Below are 23,039 nucleotides of genomic sequence, written 5' to 3'. Positions count from 1 at the left end.
GGACGCACTGTGAACCCTTTCACTATTGGGAATCAGGTAACTTAGATGAAAAATGAGAGAACCCTTCCCATTCCCATTCTGAACATGCCATGATTTCATGCTTATTGAACTGGAACACCCCCAATACAGCATTGATTCAAGCATTTCCTAGTCAACTCAGCCAGTGACAGCTACAGAAATATTCATTGAGTTCCTCCTGAAGACTACCGGCATGCTCTGAGGATGTGCTGCAACAAAACTACCTAGGGTTAAGTGAAGTGCAATGGTCAAAAAGTCCCGAGGCTGGCTGCCTCCAATGTGCTATCTGAAATGTAGCCACAAATGAAGAGACTGGCCCACTGGAAAACTGAGGGCAAGATTCAAGTTTGAGAAACCAGTGATGTAGGAATCCAGGCAGAAGGCACAGGTTGTTAGCTGTCTTACCTGGGTGAGCTCCTAAGTCATCATTCAGCAGAGCTTTATTTGCAAGCATGTCTGCATTCCTCTAAAAAGAGAGTAGTGTCTTGTATAATTACCAAATAATGCCTCAAATCTGGGTGTGATGGTGTAAACCCTCTGAATAGGCTAAGGCAGGAGGATCACAAGTTCGAGCCAAGGCTGGGCAATTTAGTGACTGGGTGAGAACTTGTCTGAAGATACAAATTAAAAAAGGGGTGGAGGTGTTGCTCAGTGTGAATGTTCTGGGTTCAGTCCCCAGTACTGAAAAAAAAAGCAAAAAAAAATTAAAATCCAGCTTCAGATTGGGGAGGTGTGCTGACCATTATTCAAGATCACATCTTGAATGTTTGCAATTTTGTAGATATATGGGTCTTCATTAATCTCGGTAAGTTTATAGCTAAGAACTTTTAAAACTATCTTTGTGAGCTCAGAAGCAGCTATGTTTCAGTGCCAGGGTATTTTAACAATGTAACGTTATCCAGTAGTGAGAAGGTATAACCCTGAACAGATTGTATCAGAATGAAAGAAAGTGACCGTCTCCCAGCACCCGGACCTCTCTGCTGTTGCCAGTCACCTGGAGAGCCTGCTGCCCCACACAGAACTGATCCTATTCCTCGAGGAGGGTCCCCTGAGCCCCAGTCAGAACCAGCTGGAGGAGGCGGTGTTAAAAACGCAACTTTCATCACTGGCCTGGGCACTGACTTGTGATACTTCAGAAAAAGCCAATTTCACATGCAATTCTGCTGCAAGATACTGTTTGGGCAAGAACAGAGAGACTTGTCAGAATCCCGAGTGTGACCTAAACTCCTAATTGGCAAAGCCTCAGAAGCCAGTGAAAAATGTCTAACCTGTCAAACACAGCTTTCTGGGCGCATCTTATTTATTTATTTGTTTGTTTGTTTATTTACTTATTGAAACATGGTCTCACTGTGCAATTCAGGCTGGGCTTGAACACACAGAAGCTGGCCTTCAACTTGTCATGATCCTCCTGCCTCAACCTCCTGAGTGCTGGGATCATAGCCATGTGCCACCAGGTCCAGCTTAGGACACATCTCTGCCTTGCTCTCCAGCTCCGTTTCTCCACTGGAAACGCCAGTGACAAGGACTTGTCCACAAACGCTTCAGCCAGAGCGAGGTGCTTGCTGTCTCCTTGCATGTGTGTACAGGTCCTCTGCATCTGAGCAGCTGTTTTTCCTTCTATGCAGAATATTCCTCTTTCTCTCCTTCCGGTCCTTCCATCTCCTGGGCTAAGCCCTGCTGCTCGTTCTGCATGTAGATCTCTACCATGGAGCTCATCATACTGATTTCCACATGCGTCGCTGTCCTACCTATCTATCTACTAGTTCAGGAAGACCTGGCATAGAGGAGAAATGTGTCAGTTTGACTACAGTCAACAGAATTCAACTCTAAACAAGTTGGTCACATGTTGCACAGCTCAGAGACACAAAGGAGCTTAGGAAAGGCAGACACTAGGGAAGCTGCAGACTTCACCCAGGGAACTCCTTGCCGTGAAAAAGAAGACCCTTGGAGAAGAAAAGGGGAGTCTGTGAGGGCAACACCACCACACCCATTGTTAGAACCCTGAAACCCACACGCACACAGAGACACACACTGCCATTGGCATTATGCAGCCACAGAGAGCTGTCAGAACAGGATCTGTTCAACCCTGCTTGGGAGGACGAGTCTTCCTGAGGAAGGGTTTGTGGTACCAATACTGAAACAGCAAGTCAAGGCCAGGTGTGGTGCATGCTTGTAATCCCAGCCCTTGAAAGGCTAAGGCAGGAGGATCCTCCTGAGGTTGAGGTCAGCCTGGGCTACAAAGCAAGACCTCATCTCAAAAAAAAAAAAAAAAAAAAAAGAGCAAGGGCAGGGCGGGACCTAGGAAGAAATGAAGTCAGAGATAGAATTAGCACGTATTTAACATTTCCTGGCAGGCTATGAGCCATTGTTGCTGCATTTAATCTTTCACAACAATTTTGCAGGTAAAGATTATCTGTGTTTTTAAAATAAAGAAAACTAAGACCTAAGGAGAAATTTGCCAAGGTCATTCAGTTTGCAAGAGAAAAGAGCAGATTCTGAACATGTCCACACTGTGCTACCCTAGTGATGCATATACAGAATATAGTGTGTTTTTCTCCATAAGAAAATTTTGCGCTGGCCATAGTGGTGCATGCCTGCATTCCCAGCATTTGGGAGACTGAGGCAGGAGAATCACTGTGAGTTCAAGGTCAGCCTGAGCCAAATAGTGAGTTCAAGGCTACTCTGAACTACATAGTGAGACCCTGGCTCAAAAAAAAAAGAAAAAAATTGTACTAGGCATAGAGGTGCATGCCTGAAATCCCAGCACTCTGGGAGGTTGAAGCAGGGAAAGCCCAAGTTCAAGGCCAGCTTGGGACATAGTTTAGTGAGAAGGCCCTGAGTTAAGTTCACAGCACCACAAAAATAAAACAACTAGAGCTGGGGATTTAGCTCAGTGGCACCGTGCCTGCTCGCAAGTGCAACATCCTGAGTTCTATCCCCAGTACCGGAAAAAAAAAAAAAAAATGACCAAATAAATAAATAAATAAATAAGCAAGCCAACATTTCTTTTTTAAAAAAGAAGTTTTTGTATTGATTTTCATTTTCTTCAGTACCACCCCTTTCGCTACCATGTCCACCCCTTTTTTGCTAACCCAACTAGAGGAAGAGCCATAATGCTCAGTGGTTAAGTGCATTGGCAGTAAGAGCTCCTAGGCCTTGGCTCGACTTTCAGCTTTGCTTTCCACCACAAATGTGACCTGAGCTGCGTTTTCAATTGATTTGCATCCTATTTCTGTGGAAAATCAGGATGATAATATTAGTTCCCTATCTTGCAGGTTTATTGTGAACATTAAGCAAGTTAACACATAAAAAGCACTTAGAATAAGATTTGCCCATAATACTTATATAACCACTATGAAAATTTTTGCTCATTTTTTTAACTGCTGCGTTGTTTTTCAGAGTACATATATTATGATAGATTATCTTTCTGTGAACGGAAGAACTGTTGAGTTAATGGGTATATATGTGTGTGTATTGAAATTATTCTTCTTTTTGCTTTGTTTTGTTTTGGTTATGTTTTTTTGACACAGGGTACTGCTATGTAGTTCAAGATAGCCTTGAAATCACTAGCCCATGCTGGCCTTGAATGTATGCCAATCCCCCTGCCTCAGCCTCTTAAGTGCTGCCATTACAGGTGAGTGCCACTACTTCTGGCTAAAATTATTCATTTTATCCATTGATATTTGACTCGAAAGTTTATATACACAGTACAAATTTCAAAATGTGCAAAAGATCTTACAGTAGAAGTCTTTCTTTCCACTCCTGTTCCTCACAAACCAGTTCTCCTCCCTAAAGACAGTCATTTCTTGTATCTTTTCAAAGACAGTGATGCACACATACTAGTATATTATGTGTCTATGTGTAAATATAAGCATTTACATGTGTACATATGTGTGCATGTATAATCTTTAAAAATGTGAGAGCAAAAAAAAGTGAGAACATACAGTACATACAATAGTGTGTGTCCCTTATTTTTCTCATTTTTTTTGCAGTTGGGACTTGAACCAAGGGCCACCTGCATGTTAGACAAATGCACTACCACTGAGCTACATCCCCAACTCCAATAACATCTCAGAGACCTTTCTCTGAGGCCAGTTATAGAACTGTCTTGCTTCTCTCTCTTTTTTGTCTTTCTTTTCAATGGCTGTGTAGTATTCCATTGTGTGGAGATGCCATAATCTATTTAACCATTTATTGATAAGCATATACAGTATTTTTAATATTATTACAAACAAATACCATAATAAATATTAATATCATTTTGCCCCTTTCTTTTTCTTTTTTTGGCTTGGTAACTAGGGTTGGAACATAGGGGCTCATGTATACTATGTAAATCCTACTACTGTGCTAGAATCCTAGACCCTTCCCCTTTTTGGGTTGGATTTGAGACAGGGTCTCATTATGTAATTCAGGCTGGCCTCAAACTTGCAGTGATCCTCCTGCCTCAACCTCCTGAGTGCTGGGATTACAGGTTTGCATAACCATGCTAGCTTGTTTGTGTTTTTGTTTTTTGAGACAGGGGGGTCTCACTATGTAGGACTTGAACTCACTATGTAGCCTAGGCTGGCCTCAAACTCATGGCAATTCTCCTGCTTCACTCCCCACCCCAGGGGCTGGGATTACAGGCATGGGCTACTATGCTTGGTCCCAGACCTTTTAAAAATAATCTTATTTTGGTCTTGTCCAGATGTCCAAACTGGCCTCAAATTTATAATCCTTTTACCTAAATACCTGGGATTACAGGCATATGACATCACACCCGACTATGTTTTTATTTCATGAAATACAGCCAAATATTTTTAACATTCCTTTACCCATTTGTTGAATAAATTTACCCTACTTTACAAAAACATTTGGTTAGCTGGGTGTGGGGTGCATGCCTGTAATCCCAGCACTCTGGGAGGCTGAGGCAGAAGGACCCTAAATTTGAGCCCAGCCTAGGCAATTTAGTGTGTCCTTGTCTCAAAATAAAATAGGGCTGAAGCCAGGCGTGGTGGTACACGCCTCAGCACCTGGGAGGCTGAGGCAGGAGGATCTCAGAGAGTTAATAAAGGCCAACCTGAGCTACATAGCGACATTCCATCTCAACAAACAAAATTAAATAAAAATACAAATAAAAAAGGGCCGGCGATGTACCTCAGTTCAAGGCCCTGGGTTCAATCCCCTGTACCACCAAAAAACAAAAACAAAACTTTTGAGAGCCGGGGGATTTAGCTAAGTGGCGCCACGCCTGCCTGGAAAGCGCAAGGTCCGGATTTCGATCCCCGGTAACGGAAAAAACAAAACAAAACAAAACTTTTGAGTAGAGGACCACGACTCGGACTGGCAGTGACACGGGCTCACAGGTCTCCTTTGTGGCTTATTATCATGACCCTGTGGAGGCCTGATAGGATCATCCCCTCCCGGGTGGGAGTCGTCTAATTTCCATAAAGCACGGCCTGGTGACCCTCGCTCCACTCGCGCGCGCGGGCGGAGACGGCGGCAGCGCGGCGCAGGTTTCGGGTTTCAGTCCCCGGGGCCGCGGCGCCCGCGACAGATCGGTCTCTACCCCGGGCAGCGGACCCGAGCCGGAGCCGGAGCCCGAGCCGGAGCCGGAGCCCGAGCCGGGCGGGCGCAGCGCGGGCTGGCGGCGCTGGGAGGCGGCGGCGGCGGCTGGGCCGGGACTTCCTTCCTCCCCCGCGGGACAAAAGCGCCGGGCTCGGCGGCTGGAGCGAGGCTCGGCGATGGGCTCCCTGCTGAGCAGCGACGCCGCCAAAGCCGCGCCCGCGCCCCCCGCGCCTCGGGCCCGGGAGCGCAGGGCGGATCCGCCGCTGCCGCTCGCGTCCTTCGACTGCGCCGTGTGCCTGGAGGTGCTGCACCAGCCCGTCCGCACCCGCTGCGGCCACGTGTGAGTGCGGGCCGGGCCGGGCCGGGGCGCGTGGAGTGCGCGTGCGCGTGTCTGTGCGCGTGGCAAGGTGAGCTTGCGCCCCAGCCGAGGTTGCCCGGACCTCAGGGAGGACAACAGCGGGCGGCTGGGCAGCCTCGGGGCCGCCCCCTCCCCACTGCCAGGTGCAGAGGTCCGGCGGGGGGACCCGGCATCCGCAGGACCCCCGCTACCGCCGCGCTTGGTGGCTCGGGTCGTCCCCCTCTCTCCGGAGAACCAGGTCGGTTTTGTTTTGCTGGAGCGGCGCACGTGTCCCCGAGGTCCCCCGGGCTCCAGGCGCTGGAACCCCGGGAGCCACTGTCCTTCCGCTCCGCCCCCGCGTACCCCCGAGAGCCCTGCGCTACCCTCCTGCCCCAGGGCAGCGTCCGAGTGGCTTTCTGGAGTCGTTAGAGTTTGGCCCCTGCCTTCGGGTGGGGCTTGGGCTTTGAACGTCAGTGCAGAGGCTGTGAGCGTGGCCGAACAAAACCCAGCCTCAGCGACAACCCTAACTGCAGACTACCTGCTTTACCCACTGCCTCTCCAAACCGAAAGTATAGGTGTACTGACCTTCTTAAAAAGCATGTGCTGTTTCATTAAAATGCAGTTAGTACAAAGCCCTTGCAGTTATAAGAAGGGCTTAAATACTAAATCCTGCCCGGGTGTGGTGGTGCACGCTTGTGAACCCAGCACGCAGGAGGCTGAGGCAGGAGGATGGCCTGTATGTGGTTCGAGCCCAGCCTGGGATACATAGTGAGTTTAAGTCCAGCCTGAACTGCATAATGAGACCCTGTCCCCAAAAGAAAAAGAACCCCCCCCCCCCGAATCTCTGTATAAAACTGGCGTGTTCTCAGCATGTGCTTGAGTGACTTGTGAGATGTGGGCCTGCTCATTTGTGTCCGTTGTTTCCATTCTTTGTGTGGTTGCTGAATGTGGTGCGTACGTGAACTCCCGCATAAGTCAGGAAGGGAGCCCACTTCACGCCGTCTGTTGTCTGTGGACTGTAGCGCGATGAATCACCGGGCAAAACTACAATGGCAGCTACAGGCCTTGGCTTACCCAGAAGAGGCACTTTACACCTGCAAAGGCGCAAACTGCTTTTACGATGAGGAAAGCAGTCCCGGACATCTATGGCTTAGAAGCTGAGAAGTATTTTCACCGTTGGCCAGTGAGCCCGGGAGGAAAATGTGCCGCCCACAGTGTTTAAATAGGAGAGCTCTGGGCGTTATTCTGTGGCTGTATTTTTCAGGGGTTGTTTTTTCAGCCTTGTACTTTAAACTGAGGGCTCATATTTAGCTCGTTTCTAGCTGCTGACGTCTCCCCAGTCGAGCTGTCCAGGTGCAGCTGGTTGACAATAGCCAAAGGCCAGCAGGAGCGCCGAGGTGCAGTTGTGTAACAGTATAAAATCTATTGATTAGTTCAGGGTAATCACAGCCCAGAGATAACTGCTTTTAGCCTAAGCCTTTATTAGTGTTAAACTTTACAGTTGTGTCATCGGTAAACAGTGAGTCTGGAAAATTCCTTCTGTAGAACGGAAACGGACAGCTTTGCTATTGTTTGTTTTTTTTTTTTTTTGGTACTGGTGATTGAACTCGGGACCTTGCGCTTGCAAGGCAGGCACCGGAACCACTGAGCTAAATCCCCGGCCCCAGCTTTGCTGTTGTAATTATCTGCCTGGAGATTGTTTGCAGGGCTGGAGTGGTGAACCCTGTACGTAATTTACTGTTTACATTGTTCCTGCTTCTACTAAAGGATGATGCAAATTTGCATAATGTTGTACTTTTTGTTTAATCTTGTTCTTTGTTAAAGTGAATAGGAAACCAGCCAATGGAAAAATAGCCATAAAATAGCATAACAAGTGCTGCACAAATGTCTTCCCTCACTTTACTGTTCTTTGTTTTGACAAATCTGTGTCCATTGTCCCGGCTGGGGGCAGAATGTCCGAATTCCTCCTTCTGGGCAGATTTACTTGGGTCCCTTCCACTTTACAGATGTCACCCAGAGTCCCTTCTGTGAGGAGGCTGTGCATTGTTAATACCATATGAATTCCTTTTTTCCAGTGAACTTAAGTTGGAAAATGAAATGCAAACAGAGCCTCTCAGTTTTTTTATCCCAGGTTGAAGCTAGACTTCCAAACTTGTTGGACTAGATTGTTTATGCTGATTTCAGTTTGTAAACCTATTTCAAGTCAAATAGTATAAGGTCTGGGGATTTAGTTCAGTGGCTCCGCGCCTGCCTCGCAAGCACAGGGTCCTGAGTTTGATTCCTGGTAATGAAAAAGAAATAGTATAATAATGACAAAAATACCCTGAATGAATATGTGTCAAGCACTTTACAAACTATTGTGACTCAGTAAAAACTGGGCCTTACAGAGAGCTGGATTTGAAACTCAGCTCTGCCATTAGCCAGCTACGTGACTAACACATAGCTTTATTTCTTTGAATCTGTTTCTTCCTTTGTAAAATGGGGTAAGTAATGCAATTTTATGAACATTTAAAGTGTCAAAAAAAAAAAGCCCCACAATAAAAGTTGAGGGCTGGGGACATAGGGCAGCAGGATGGCCTGCCCAGCATGCCTGCCCCTCTCCAAACTTGATGTTTATTTCCTTCAGTCATTCAACAAGCAAACACCCATGAACAGGTATTATTTCTGTCTCTATATTTCTTTTGGAAACAAATTGGGCCACAAAAGGTATAAATAAATCTATGGCATTTTCCCAGGTGTCTCAAATAGTCTTTGTTTGTTTTTGCAGTGCTAGGGACTGAACCCAGGATCTTTGGACTGAGCTATATTCCCATCCCCATTTTTTATATTTTTAAGACGAGATCTTGCTATGTTGCTAAATTGGCCAGGCTAGGCTCAAACTTATGATTGTCCTGCCTCAGCCTCCAGAGTGCTGGGATTACATTTGTGTGCCTAGTTCATAGTCTTTTAGTTTAACTTTTTCTTCTTTTACTGGACTTTAAGAAGTTTCATTTTAATGTTTTATGCATTTAGATTGTCTATTTATATCACTATCAGTTATAAAACTGGATTTGAGGGGAAAAGACTTCTTACTGTTGCCTTATCTCGGGGGAAAGGAGGCTAGCTTTATAAATAGAACAAAAAAGGGATGTGGCATATTCCAAAGAAATTTATCACATTAGATATGGCAGAAAGGAGGGAGAAAGATATCAAAGACAACTTCTGGGGGGCTTTTTGAGACAGGGTCTTGCTGGGTACCCCAGGCTGCCTTGAACTCTGTGATCCTCCTGCCTCAGCCTGTTGAGTGCTGGGATTGCAGACATGGGCCACAATGCCTGGCTAAATTCTGGGTTTTAAACCAGATGATAAAGAGGGGTAGAGAGATTGGCTTGGCTCAGGAGGAGAGGAAGGAACAGGTGAATGGCTCTGCTGAGGATATATTCCTGTAGTCACAAGGCGAGATGACCAAACAGCAAATATCCGAAAGGTGCACGGAGAATAGGATTGTGGGACAGGCTGGAGGCTAAAGTTCGGGCTCAGACTGGGCCCAAAGGTCAGCCAATAAAAAAGAAAGAACTACATCTCCAGGAAACTTGGGGAATACAACTGCTGTGAGTCACAGAATCAGCCTAGTTCTGCCTAAATGCATTTCCGTGGAGGGTGAGTCTGTTTTCACGTGAGTGGATTGCAAGGTTGCATTTGTGGCCAAGTATGAGCAGGAAGCCTGTCCCAAATGAGTGATTCTCCAAAGTGGAGTCTGACAGTCTTCTTGATGAGTTTTAAATGGATCCAGAAATACACTTCAGTGCCTTCATTCTTTTTTATTTTATTATTATATTTTGGGGGGATACTGGGGATCAAACTTGGGACCTTGCACTTGCAAGGTAGGCACCGGAACCACTGAGCTAAATCCCCAGCCCTCTTTTTTATTTTTTTGCAGTTCTGGCAATTGAACCCAGGGCCTCAAGGAAAGCAGCACTGTACCACTGAACTACCTCTGGGTGGCTGAAGTAGGAGGATTGATAAGTTTGAGTCTATGTTGGATACTTAGGGAGGTCTTTTCTTAAAATAAAAAGTAAATAGAAATAAAAATGGCTCGGGATGTATCTTAGTGCAAAGAGCCTAGGTTCAGTCCTTAGTGCTGAAAGAGAAAAAGATTTTTAGGGGAGGTGAAGGAGAGTGAAGAACAGAGAATAGCCTGGGACAAAGTTTATGTGGATATGGTGCTTTGGAAGGAAAAGAGGGGTGGAAGGCTGGGGTTGTGGGGCCAGGGAGACTAGTTCTGAGACTGCTTCTTTAGTTTCAGTTACTTAGCTTATCAAAGACTACGCTCTGGTGTATTGTCTGCTGTTCTCTAACTATATATACATAGAGATGTATGTGAGTGCTTGTGTATGCCTATGCATGGGGGAGAGAGGGATGAAAGGAGATTTTAGGAATTGATTTATATTATCCAGGACAGTCTCTATTTCTTTTTTTTAAGTTTCTGTGAGACAGGGTCTTGCTATGTGATTCAGGCTGGCCTTGAACTCGAGGCAGTCCTCCTGCCTCAGCCTCCTGAGTGCTGGATTCATAGATGTGCGCCACCATACCCGGCTAGTCTCTTTACTTAATGTCAACTGATTATAGAAGCAGCCACGTTCATAAAATCCCTTCACAGCAACATCTAGATAAGTATTTGATTAAATAAAGTTCTACAGGGTCAGGGATTTAGCTCAGTGGTGCCACTGCCTGCCTTGCAAGTGCAAGGTCCCAAGTTTGATCCCCGGAACCAAAAAAAAAAAAAAAAATAGCGTGCTATAGACTAGCCAAGTTAACACATAAGGCTCATCATCACATCTATTCATCTGAGTTTTTAAGTGTTATTAAATGCTAGTTATCAGGGCCAGGGATTTAGCTCAGTGGTTCCTGCCTCCCAAGCACAAGGTCCCGAGTTCTATTCCTGGTACCAAAAAAAAGCTAGTTATCAAAAACAAATGAGATCATTATTGGCCGTTAGTAGAGAACCCTTTGGAATTCTACTAGGAAGCCTGGCTGTCAGGCAACAAGGCAGGCACCTGTGTGCCACTGGTAGGAATCACAGTTTTTGCTATGATCCCTTGTTCATCAGCATCATCATCTTCACTTTGATTTGATTATGATTGGTTACATCTACAGTTCATTCACTGGTGCACCAATATTCTCATGGAGAAAGTGGACAACAAATAAGAAAGCAGTGTTAATTATGTTGCATAGTCCATTGGCCCTGTTTACCCACAGTCCTATATCCTTGGAACTACAGATGAAAAATATTTAGAGCAAGAAAATAATTTGTTTGAATTTTTTTTTTTTTTTGGTACTAGGGCTTGAACTTGGGACCTTGTGCTTGCGAGGCAGGCACCGGAACCACTGCACTAAATCCTTGGCCCAAGAAAATCATTTGTAATGAACGTGTAAGGGCTTTTTGCTTGACCTTGTTTAATAAACAGTACAATAGAATGACTAGCATTTACCCGATGTTAGCGATTATAGGTCATGTCCCTAGGGCAGTGATGGCGAACCTTTTAGAGACCAGGTGCCAAACTGCAATCCCAAACCCATTTATTTTTTTTGGTACCGGTGATCGAACTCGGGACCTTGCGCTTGCAAGGCAGGCACCGTAACTGCTGAGCTAAATCCCCGGCCCAAACCCATTTATTTATCACAAAGTGTCAACCCTGCAATTAGGGCTGAATACTGAGGTTTTAGTTTAGAAAAAAATAACTCATACATTAACATCTTTTGTCTTACAAGAAAAACAACACTAGTGCCATAGGTTCATCTAGGCCACTGGCCTAGGATATATGCAAATACTAAATGCCATTTTGCATAAAGGACTTAAGCATTGGTGGATTTTGCTCCTGGACAGAATGCCTTGCAGATACAGAAGGGCAATTATATAATGAAGAGTGTCAAGAATTGAAGAAAAAAAAAAAGAAAACAAAGAAAGAAATGGGATAGGAAGTATATGGGAAAGTTGCAATTTTAGGATGTTTAGAGCAGAGCTTCTCAAATTATGTGTTGTAGAGACCAATGGTGCTTCACTTCCCACCACTGAAAACTAAACCAAAACAAAATCCGAACACCAAAAAAATAAAAACAAAGTACTTTGTTTTTTGTTCTTGAGTTTTCAGCCCATCACTAATTCTGTAGAATAAAAGTCCACAGAAACATGAAATTTTAGTACCATAAATATATATAGATCTATCTGTCTGTATATCTTCACTTAAGTTGTGGTACAGGGTAGCGGTATAGTTGAGTGGTAGAATGCTTGCCTAGCATGTGCCACACTCACAATCCCCAACACCACAAAACAGACAGAAGAATTTCATTGTTAAATTTAACACGCATAAAATTAGTCAGATTAGTAGATGGTTTAAATACTTGTCTCCACGTCTGTACTTAGTTAAACAGGAACCGTTAATAAGTGGGCTTCCTGTTGTGCAGCCTCAGTCTAGAGCAGGCCAGTTGTGTGGGGTAGAAGAAGTTGGCTTTTTTTCTCCTTCATCAAACTATGTACTTTAATTTACACCTTGAATGCACAAAATCAAGTAATTTCTCCAAACCTCACCAGGCTCTTAGGAAGAGCTGAGTCTACACTTTCCAGTCTTCATCATCAGGAAGGGTAACTGATGCTGTCTGTCCACCAGGAAGAATCTGGATACGGAAAGTCTCCAGTACAGCATCTGAATCACACCCAAAGCGACATAGTCAAGAACCGCTTTTGGTGCCGAGCACTTCAGCCTGGAAAATGGTCTAGACCGTCTACACTGGGGATCCATGTACAGATCACTGCTAGCACCACAGATTCCACCGTCTCTGACACCAGTGAAAGATGCCCGCTGGCACACTACCCGCATCCGACCAGCTGTTTCCAGGGCTCTCAGCTCTGTTCGGATCACTTTTCCTGAATGAAGATTTTGAACAGGGCCACAAAATGAACGGACGCTAGGAGAATGAGTTTGGAGGCCACTGTAATAATCCAGGAGAGATCAGGACTAGATGGGAACAGTGGAAGTGCTGAGAATGGTGAGGTTTTTAGATGTATTTAAAGGTACACCTGAGAAGACGGATTCCAGATGGAGTGCGAGAGAAGTGTGGAGTCAGGGATGATTTCAGAGTTGGAGACCTAAGTAGGCAGTTGGATCTATGTGTCTGAAATTCCGAGGAGCACCTGGACTGTAGATGAGTGAACTAGGAGGCACAGCCTGTACTTGGTATACATCTCTGAGACAAGTTGAGGAGGGCATGTAAGTCGGGCATGGTAGCACACAGCTGTAGTCTCTGTGCTCCAACATGTAGAGACTGGGATGGGAAAACTGGAAACCAACAAGCCAAGGGATGAGAGGAAACCAGATTGAGTGTGGAATCTGTAGGCTGAGTGCAGAATTATTGAGGAAGGAGAGAGGGATCCACTGAAGCTATTGTTGGGAAGATGACAGAATTGACCATTGAATTAGCAACGTGGAAGCCATTGGTGGTCTTGAGAAGAGCAGTTTCAGGGGAGTTGGGGAGCTCTAAGCCTAAGTGGAGTAGAATCACAGAGCTCAGAGGTGAGGGATATAGAAACCCATCCGTGGGATTGGGAAGTAAAAGGAAGGAGAAATTGGGCCAGCAGCTAGCAGGTAAAGTGGGATTGAGAGTTTTCTTTTTTGTTTGTTTGGGGGTTTTTTTGGTACCAGGAATCGAACTTGGGACCTTGCTCTTGGAAGGCAGGTGGTGGAACCACTGAGCTAAATCCCCGGCCCTGAGAGTTTTAAGAAAAGAAGAATGGACTATTTTGTGTGCCAATGGAAGTGAACCAACAGACGAAAAAGAAGCAGAGAAGAGAAGGGGGCCGGTGGAGTTCTGGGGTACAGCCAGGACAGTTCACCCATCTAACAGGACATGGAGTATCAGATGGGCACAGACACAGGGAATTAAGTGGCATAGTGGCAGTCTGTGGAAATTCCCACCTGACTGCAAATCATCATTCACAGTAGGGTTGATCTGTGATTTTCCAGTAAACTGCATAAACATGACCAACCCATGCTCCTTGTGCCACATGGAAAGTGTATAGAACCCCCCCCCCCCGTCCATGGCTATGTATTGTTCACATACGTCAAGTGAGCTCTTGGGTGTCATAACACCCCCACAACTCTTTCTTTCTTTCTTTTTTTTTTTGGTACTGCCAAAACTCTTGAAAGCCACTCCTTGGAGGTCTGGCTGTTAAAATCCTAGATATTAGTTGAAATCAGGAGTGACTCCAAAACAAAACTCAGTGGGAATGTTTCTCCATAGTGCCGGTCATCTGATGTTATGTAGTCATGCATTTAGGACTTGTAGTTGGGGTAAAAGAAGTCCCATGGTGGCTTTTGAGCTCCATTAACCATTTCTTTTATATGATTGCATATCTGTACCTGTAGTGAAGAGAATTTCAGAAAGATGTAATTAGGCTAGTCCACAATTTGCCTCCCGTGGTGGTTAGGCCGCTCCATGTTTATGTAGCATCATTATTGTCAAAGGCAAATTAAATATTACTGATCTATTAGATTATGTGTGCTCTAACAAACAGAACCCAAATAATGTGGCAGATTGAGTTTTATACCAAGATTCTCTTTAGATCCTCATTACTGGACCTTGGACCTGCAGAACTGGAGAATTTTGGGTCCCACCTCAGATCTCCTGAATAGGAATGTGTAGTTTAACAAGATCCCAAAGTCATTTAGTCACTTTTTTTTTTTTTTGGTACCAGAGATCGAATTCGGGTCCTTACACCTGCATAGCAGGTGGTGAAACCACTGAGCTAAATCCCTGGCCCTCATTTAGTCACATTTAAAGTTTCAGAAACACAGCCTTAGATGATCCTGTTTAATTTTGATTAGGATGCAGTAAGTTGAGGACATTTTTCAGGGTTCTAGAAAGATACACCTTGCACTCAGGAGGCTGAGGCAGGAGGATCACCACGAGTTTGAGGTCAGCTTGAGCTACATAGTGAATTCAAGAACAGCCTGAACTACGCAGCGAGACCCTGTCTCAAAAAAAAAAAAAAAAAGGACACCTCTAAGATCTTATGTTAAAAGAAATAAAATTTCCCTTAGAGAATAAAATTTAAAATCAAGAGTAGTGTACAGAGATATGTAAAGGCAAGTTTTGGAGACTGAAAGACTGACTTCCTGTAGCCTAGTTGAATACATAAATGCTTCAAAGGAATGCTTGATGGCTTGTTCATGGTGGGAAGTCCTAAGCTGGGAGAACATCTGTATTTGGACCTGTCCAGTATGACCCATTGTTAGGGAAGAGGGAGTGGTGTGTGTGTTGCCTTACAATGGAGTATTTTAGCTTAACACTCTTTGTCACTTTGAGTAACAAATCCCTTATTCTGTTATCTTTTGGGGGAGAGGGTGAGACAGGGTCTCACTTTGCAGTTCAGGTTGGTCTTGAACTCAAGGCGATCCTCACGCCTCAGCCTCCCAAGTGCTGAGATTACAGGCGTGTGTCACCATGCTTTGCTCTATGTCCATTTTCACCCTTAAGGAGACAACTCAAGATTTTAACTTGGCTTTACACCGGCATACCCAAAGTAAGAAAGCTTTGTGTTGAGAATATAAGTAAAAAGTCAGACCTGCCACATGTTGCCAACAACCTCTTCTGGATGCCCATTTGGAGACCAGCTCTGGATACTTCTTTTCCTTTCTAGCCCTAGACCCCAGGGTCTGTCTTTCCTTTTAAATCCATTTAGGGTTTAGTTTTACTTTGTGAGATCAGTGCATAAATCTTCTGTCTTTTCCTGTTTCCTTCCAATACTTTGCTGACCTTCATTGTGGAGGATTTTTTTTGCTAATCAATGTAGGGGAACAGAAAAGGGCTCATAAAATCACAAATAGGGAGATAATCAAGATTCCACCTGGTTCTGAGTCATTATCTAGTTCCTCATTGATTTTTCTCCCATGAAAGTTCCTGGGGCTGAGGCAAGTGATAAAAATGGAGTGAAGGGGCCAGGTATTTAGCTCAGTGGTTCTGCTGCCTGCCTCGCAAGCAAAAGGTCCCGAGTTCAATCCCTGGTACAAAAAAAAAAAAAAAAGTGAAGGGCACGTTCCCTACAGGAGAGGACACCACCAGAGCCCTTTTAAGAAGGGCCAGGGATGTATTTCAAATTGAAGGCTCTGGGTTCAATTCCCTGGACCACCAAATAAATAAATAAAAATCTCTCTGCCCTTATGCAACTACCTGCTGTCATGGTTTTGGAATCTTGTAGTCCAGTTTCTGCATAGTGGGGCATATATTTTATGTCATGATACATTGGAAGTCCCTTTGCTTATACTTCTAAATTAAATCCTAAATCTGTCTATTTACAACTATCAACTGTGTCTTTGCCTTGCAGGGACTCATGCAATAACTTAAAACTGTAAGTCTTTAGTCTGTTTTTCATGTAGGACCCACAGTGACCTCAAGTCTGGTGAAACTCTTGGTTCTATTCCATCACTGTTAGCTTTGATCTTTGGATTAGTTCCCTACCTACCTGACTCTGCCCGAATCCTGGGTGTCCGTCCTCCAGGCTGGCTTCTAAACTTCCACAAGATGGTCTCTCTCTTAGTGCATCTTTTGTTTTCAATTTGGAAAACCATTCCCAGGTCTTCTCTAGGACCCACCCATAACCTCCTTCAGTCTCTCTAGTCCTTTTTTTTTTTCTGTCAACAATCTTACTCTCCAAACATTTATCACTTACTGGTCTATTTGTTTGACTGCTTATCTCAGCTTCTTATTCTATACTTCTCAGAGCCAGGGCCTTTTGACAAGGCCTTAGTTTCGTCTCTGGGAGGTCAAACTCTGTCTGGTAATAGCAAGTTGATATTAAGAATTTCAGTCTTTAGAATGTCTTTGAACAAATGCTTATATGGGTGGGTTTGGGAAAGCTGTACAGATTGATGAGTTCTTTTATAAGTCTTCATTATAATTCATGGAATAACTGTTCTTACTAAAAATAAAAACACATTCATTTTTTAAAGTTTTAGATTTTCTTGTCAACCTTTTATACTTTAAATTATTCTGCGCTAGGAGTATCACTATGAGTTCAAGGCCAGCCTGGACTACACAGTGAGATCCTGTCTCAAAAAACAAAAAATTCTGTGCTCTTTACTCATACTGGATTTTCAATCCCCTTAAAATATATTTAATTTTTTTTCTGTTTAAATCACGTTCCATTAAATATTTCAGATATCTCACTCTTCAAACATTTCCCTTTCTAATTTTCCAACTAAGTTTTTCTCAAGAGTAAACAGAATTGAAGTCAAGTAATATTTGGTTAAGTAAAGAAATATTTTGTCACAGTAAAATGAATAATTTTCCCCAATTTTTTATAATGAAAAATTTCAAACATGCTGCCAAGTTGAAAGAACTATAGAGTGAGTGCCCATGTTATATGGACCTCACTGCCTGTAATCCACAGTGTATCAGTATTTACTAGAGAAACAGATGTAACACAAGATATATAAATAAATGTTTGCGGCTGGGGATTTAGCTCAGTGGTTCCGCCACCTGTCTCGTAAGCACAAGGACCCCAGTTCAATCCCCGGTACCAAAAAAAAAAGTTTGCAAGGTTGGCTTACAGAGGCCACCCACAGAGTCGGATGTGAGAGTGCGGAGGGTCTGTCTGCACATGGGAGACCGAAGGACTTAGTCGGAGGCTTGGAGCTCACTGCGGGGTCCCGTGTGAGTCCGCGTCAGGAGGCTGAACAGTCTATGCCGGAAGGAAGGCTGAAGGAGCTGATCTCTGAGGGAAGCCAAAGAGTCTTTGCTGCAAGGCAGGAGATGGTGTCCAAGGCCAGGATGGGAGCTCTGAAGGAACAGAAGCTGCCTCATCCTTCCTCATTTCCGGGCCTTGAGCCACCCTAAACAGCCGAGCTATTTAGTTAAGCTTCTCTTTCTTAACTGAACTTCTCAAGTTGACACCATCGCTCAACTGTCATGCACAGTTCTTAACAATTTGCTATACTTGCTTTTATCGTTATCACATTCCTATTAAGTCATCAGCTCATCTCATTTTTTAAGCATTTTAAAGTAAGCTGTATATTTTAGCACATTGTCTCTTACGTCAGCATGCATAATATTAACCCGTTGTCAATATGCTCTTGTTCTTTTCTTGTGTTTTTATTTTGTATTGCTAGAGATCAAGCCAAGGCCTTGTGCATTCTAGGCCAGCCCTCTGCCACTGAACTCTTTCCCCCAGGATCTTTTTTCTTTTTCAGTACCAGGCCTTGAGCCAGGGAGTGCTCTACCACTGAGCTGCATAGACTCTTAGGGGGTGGGGACCTGAGACAGGGTCTTGCCATGTATTTTAGGCTGGTCTTGAACTCACTAGGTCGTCTAGGTGGACCTCAAACTCTTGGCGATTCTTCCTGCCTCAGCTCCTGAGTGCTTGGATTACAGGTGTGCGCCACCACACCTGGCCATTGATTTAATAGCTTGCTGCTTTCTGTTTGTCCCTGGGAGGAATTGTTGCTGTTTCCAAAAAAATAAGACCTGACTGGAAAATAATCAGCACTGAAAACTAGAGATCAAAAGTGCCAGCCCCATTCAGCCTATCCCTGCCTTACCTGCCACCGAGCAAGAGCATAGTGAAGGCAGGTAAGGCCTGGCCTTTTTTTGGGGAAACATGATGAGATGCCTTAAAATAGACTACAAACGTTGAGGCTCTGCTGAAACTGTAGATCCAAGCATGACTATCTCTGCTGAGTAAATGTGGCACATTGTTCTGCCTCTCCGAGCTTCAGTTTGCCATCAGGAAAATGAGAGGAAAGCAAGTCCTGTGGGGCACATGGATAATGTGTACAAGTGCTTGCCACAGGGGTCGACACCGATACTTAACTTCTGCCTGGACTGGCACAAAACTAAGTTGAGGGGAAATGAGGAAAACTTTTAGTTGATAAAATCCAAAATGTAATCTGCTTGCTTCTAAACAATGTAAGCAAAATAATTCAAGTCAGACCATAGGGGTCAAATTTGGCATGTTATTTTGGAGTTGAGGGAGGTGTAGCTCAGTGGCAGAGCACTTGTCTTGCAGGCTCAAGGGCCCTGGGATTAATCCAGTGCTGGGGTGGGGGAAGCCCTGGGTTCAATCTGCAGAACCACAAAAGGAAAAAAAAGTTGAGTATTTGAAACAATGTAGTAAATATCCTTCAAGACTATACTTTGAGGCAAAAAAAGACTGTACACTTTGAGAACCAATTCTCAGAAGTATGCAAGGGCAGATTGTGCCTTAGAACTTAGAATAGAGACGTGAGAGACAGTATAGGATTCAGGTTGCTTAATTCCTAAAATACTGCTCTTTTCACCTGGGGACCCCTGTGATGGTGGAATGAACAGCTACTGCCCTTTGGGAAAAACCCAGCTTAGCCCTGCGTGGTGGACCATGCCTGTGATTGCAGCTCTTGGGAGGCTGAGCCAGGAGGCTCGACATGAGTTTGAGGCCAGCCTGGACTACATAGTGAACCCTTGTTTCAAAAAACAAAAACAAAAAAAAGCCCAGCTTAAGACCGATCAAGTTTGGGCATTTTCTATGTATGTCACCTGTAACTTACCCTCTGTGTATCTCAATTTCCTCATATGTAAATGGAAAGGTGGATTTTTCTCAGGCTTTGTTTTATTTTTCATTTGCTTTGTTGTGCTAGAGATTGAAACCAGGGCAAGCACTCTACCATATTCCCAGTCCCTCTAAGGGTTGTTGTTGTTGTTTTTCTGATATCGGGACTCAAACTCAGGACCTAGAGTTTGCCAGGCAGGTGTGGCGCCACTGAGCTACATCCCCGGGCTTTTTTTTTTTTTTTTTAATTAAATGAATTACATTTTTTTTTTAAAGAACCAGTGAATTGAATTTGGAGTAATGTCAAATGTAAAAGTTACCAAACACTAACAAAAGCAAAAAGAAGAGTGTAGGGACTTGGGCAAAACTGTGATTCTTATGAAGAGCACGCCAGTTCAGTAGAGTTGCTGCAGCCTCAGATGTCACATCCGGTTCCATACTCCACTTCTGGGAGGCTTCTCAGGGCCGGGCCTGCACCACGTGCTGACATCATGGGGCAAGTTGGGGTGATGGGACTTAACTGGGGTCCCACCGAGATTGCACCTCATAGATGAGTACTTTCCATGGAGCAAAAGCAAGATGTTACTGCAAGAAAAATGGGGAGTAACTGCTGGCCAGGCTTAAACATCAAGATGCCTTGAGCCCATGCTAACATTAAGTATCCCTTGTGTGCTTGCAATTGATAATAGATGCAGAAGGGAATACTTTTAAGACTAATGGCCAATATAATTGCGAGTTAAAGGCGAAAAGGAACAGAAGGATTTTAGAAGATAGCTGTGGTTATCCATTACTAAAATTGATTATAGGTACGCATTTAAATGCTACCCAAATGCCCATTAGCAATAGAATGGGAAATAAATTCTGGTGTATTCACACAACAGACCACAGAACTAGAATGGACCGTCTTGACTACATGCCACAGCATGATGAATCTTTTGATCAGAATATTGAGCTAAATAAAGAAAGCAGATGCAAAGAGTATATACCAGATCACTCCATTTATGGAAAGTACAAAAACAAGCAAACTAATCTTCGTTAGAAGTTAGTGGTCATAGCCTTGAAGGATCATAAGCAGGAATGACAAGGCTGTAGTCTGCGGATTGATAAAACATTTGGTAAATATACATTTTTGTAGATGGAGGTATATGTCACTCTTAAGAGTCAGTGATGACCTTGGAGATGTTAGAATTGTGGCTGGAAGGAAATAGGAGGAGGAGTCTGCCATTTGGCCTAGCTGTTTTTTCCCATGGGTGCTGGCTCTATGGTGTGTTCCGTGGGTGAGAGGTCACTGAACTGGATTATGCCTGTGACACGTACTTGTTAGTATATATAGCATACTTACAATTTAAAAAGTTTAACGTTTGACATGTGCTAATATTCCTAAATAGATATGATGCTCAGAAGTTTAAGAGCTAGCCGATCATGCTAATGTGAACTGCCTATCTAAATGTTTATTTCCACTCCCATGTATATTAGCCTTCAAAATGCCTATAAATAGGTCAAGAGTTTCTGTGAATACTGTGGTTTGTGTTTATTTTGTTAGGATCATCTTTAAATAAGTCAGAGCCTATATTTCTTGACTCAGGATACTCTTAAACTAGTAATTTTGATTAGATAATTTTCTATAATGGGGGATGACTTAAAAAAATTTTCTTTTAGGTACTGGGAATCGAACTCAGGATCTTGCACTTGCAAGGCAGGCATGGTGCTGCTGAGCTAAATTCCCGGCCCAATTTTAAAGAGTTTTCATAAAGAATTATAAAGTGTCTTATATTTTTTTACTTCTTCAATTTGTGGCTCTTTTCTTGTTTTCTTTTCTCCCCCCCTCCCCATGCTGGTGGTGAAGGCAGGGCCTTGCAAGTGTCAGGCAAGCCCTCTGCCACTGTGCTATTCCTCTCAGTCTGCTACAATTTTCAAATTTTTTTTTAGGGGGTTGCATTTGGGATTGAACCTGGGACCTTGGTACTGAGCTACATCTCAGTCCCTGCCCCCCCCATCTCTGTTCCCCCCATCCCCTATTCCCACCGCTGCCTTTTTTGAAACAGGGTCTCACTAAGTATTAAGTTGCCTGGACTGGACTGAAACTTGGCAATCCTCCTGCCTCAGCCTTCCAAGTAGCTAGAATTGCAAGCGTGCATCATTGTACCCAGCTGAGTTATAGTTTTAACTCAGTCTGTAGTAATCCTCTCACCCACTTTGTGTTCTTCCTTTTGTTTCAATGTGTGCAAGTGCATGTGGTGAGAATGTGTCTAACTGGGAAGGTAAGCCGTGGTCTGGGAAGCAAGTGGACCTGTGATTTGGTAATGCGGTTTGTAGTGTTGCAAGGTGTCACTAAATTACAGCTTCCACAGACACGGGGCGGGGGGCGGGGCGCTCTTTTGTGTCTTTCTGTGGGAGTGATGTGTTCTTGGTTGGTTTGGGGTAGATTCTGCCGCTCCTGTATTGCCACCAGTCTAAAGAACAATAAGTGGACCTGTCCGTATTGCCGGGCATATCTTCCTTCAGAAGGAGTTCCAGCGACAGACGTAGCCAGAAGAATGAAGTCAGAGTTCCAGAACTGTGCCGAGTGTGATGCCCTGGTATGTGACTCTACCTGTGCTTGTGGTTACTGGCTTAGGTCCCTGAGAAAATTTCCATTTCACCTATGCTTTTGACCACATCCTCTTCTAAAGTGTTTTTATATCGCCTCCCCGCTTTTCTGTACTTTCAAATAAACAGTCCTTTGAACTCCTGTCTTCACCTAATTTTTCAAGAGCTTTCATTGACTGCCTCCATCTCCTCCTCCTACTATGATGATCCCCTATTACCTGGCCTCCATCCCTGCTATTCTGATGCAGCCCACCAATGAAGTTTCATTCTCAAATCCAGTGGCACCCACCTTTTTTATTCTGGACTTGGTGATATTTATCAATCACTTCCTTGTGGCAGTTTGTTGCTTTTGGTATTTTTCTAGGTGGGTCAGATCATAGGAGGTCTTGGAGGACATGTGAGAGAGTGTAGACTTCATCCTACGAAATGAAATGAAATATTATGAAATAGTGAGCCATAGAAAGAGTGTAAGCTCTGGAGTGCCAAGACGGCTTGTATGTTTAAGGTATCACTCTAACATATGTGCACAGAAGGGTTCGGAGGGGGCAAAACAGCCTTCTGAGGCTGAAACCAGTAGATCAGGTAAGGAAAGTGGTTTAGGGTCATAGCATTAGGTACACAAGAAGGGATCGTTTTGAGGAATATTAGTGAAGGAATTGGCAAGTGACTGGATGTAGGAGCGAGAGAAAAGACAAGAATAAGTGAGAGTACTAATCAGATCAGCACATTTGGAGAAGAATCAACACAGTAAAGTTCTGGATATGTTACTGGGTGTTATGTTATATGTTTGGCTAGATTATTTGATCTGCCGAGGGGAGACACTGATTGATTGGACATTTAGATTTCACAGTCTAGAGATCAGTGCTCTTTTTGGGAGTTGCTGGGGATCCAACCCAAGACCTCGCTCCTGCTTAACAGCTGCAATATCACATAGCTGCGTCTCCAGCCTTAGCGATCCAAAGAGAGAAAGTATGTGTTAAGGATCTGGTT

The 23,039-nt window shown here is 44.1% G+C and overlaps 1 protein-coding gene across 3 annotated transcripts in view; it reads left to right on the top strand.

The window, feature by feature from the left end:
- Positions 1 to 5,345: 5,345 nt before the first annotated feature.
- The window catches only part of Rnf125 (ring finger protein 125), a 32,890-nt gene continuing 15,196 nt past the window's right edge, over positions 5,346 to 23,039 (top strand). The window contains exons 1-2 of one of the 3 annotated variants that reach the window (XM_004853113.4): positions 5,346 to 5,905; positions 21,886 to 22,039. In XM_004853113.4, the coding sequence (XP_004853170.1) occupies positions 5,742 to 5,905; positions 21,886 to 22,039 (318 nt within the window). In that variant the 5' untranslated portion in view covers positions 5,346 to 5,741. The other 2 variants (XM_087193741.1, XM_087193736.1) reach the window with 2 other exon arrangements.

The sequence above is a fragment of the Heterocephalus glaber genome, unplaced genomic scaffold (genome assembly GCF_053883595.1).
Source record: "Heterocephalus glaber isolate CG9 unplaced genomic scaffold, H.glaber_assembly_v1.0 deba00000331, whole genome shotgun sequence".
NCBI classification, from domain to species: domain Eukaryota; kingdom Metazoa; phylum Chordata; class Mammalia; order Rodentia; family Bathyergidae; genus Heterocephalus; species Heterocephalus glaber.
Note: the sequence above shows the minus strand (reverse complement) of the source record. Positions and strands in the feature narration are given on the sequence as shown.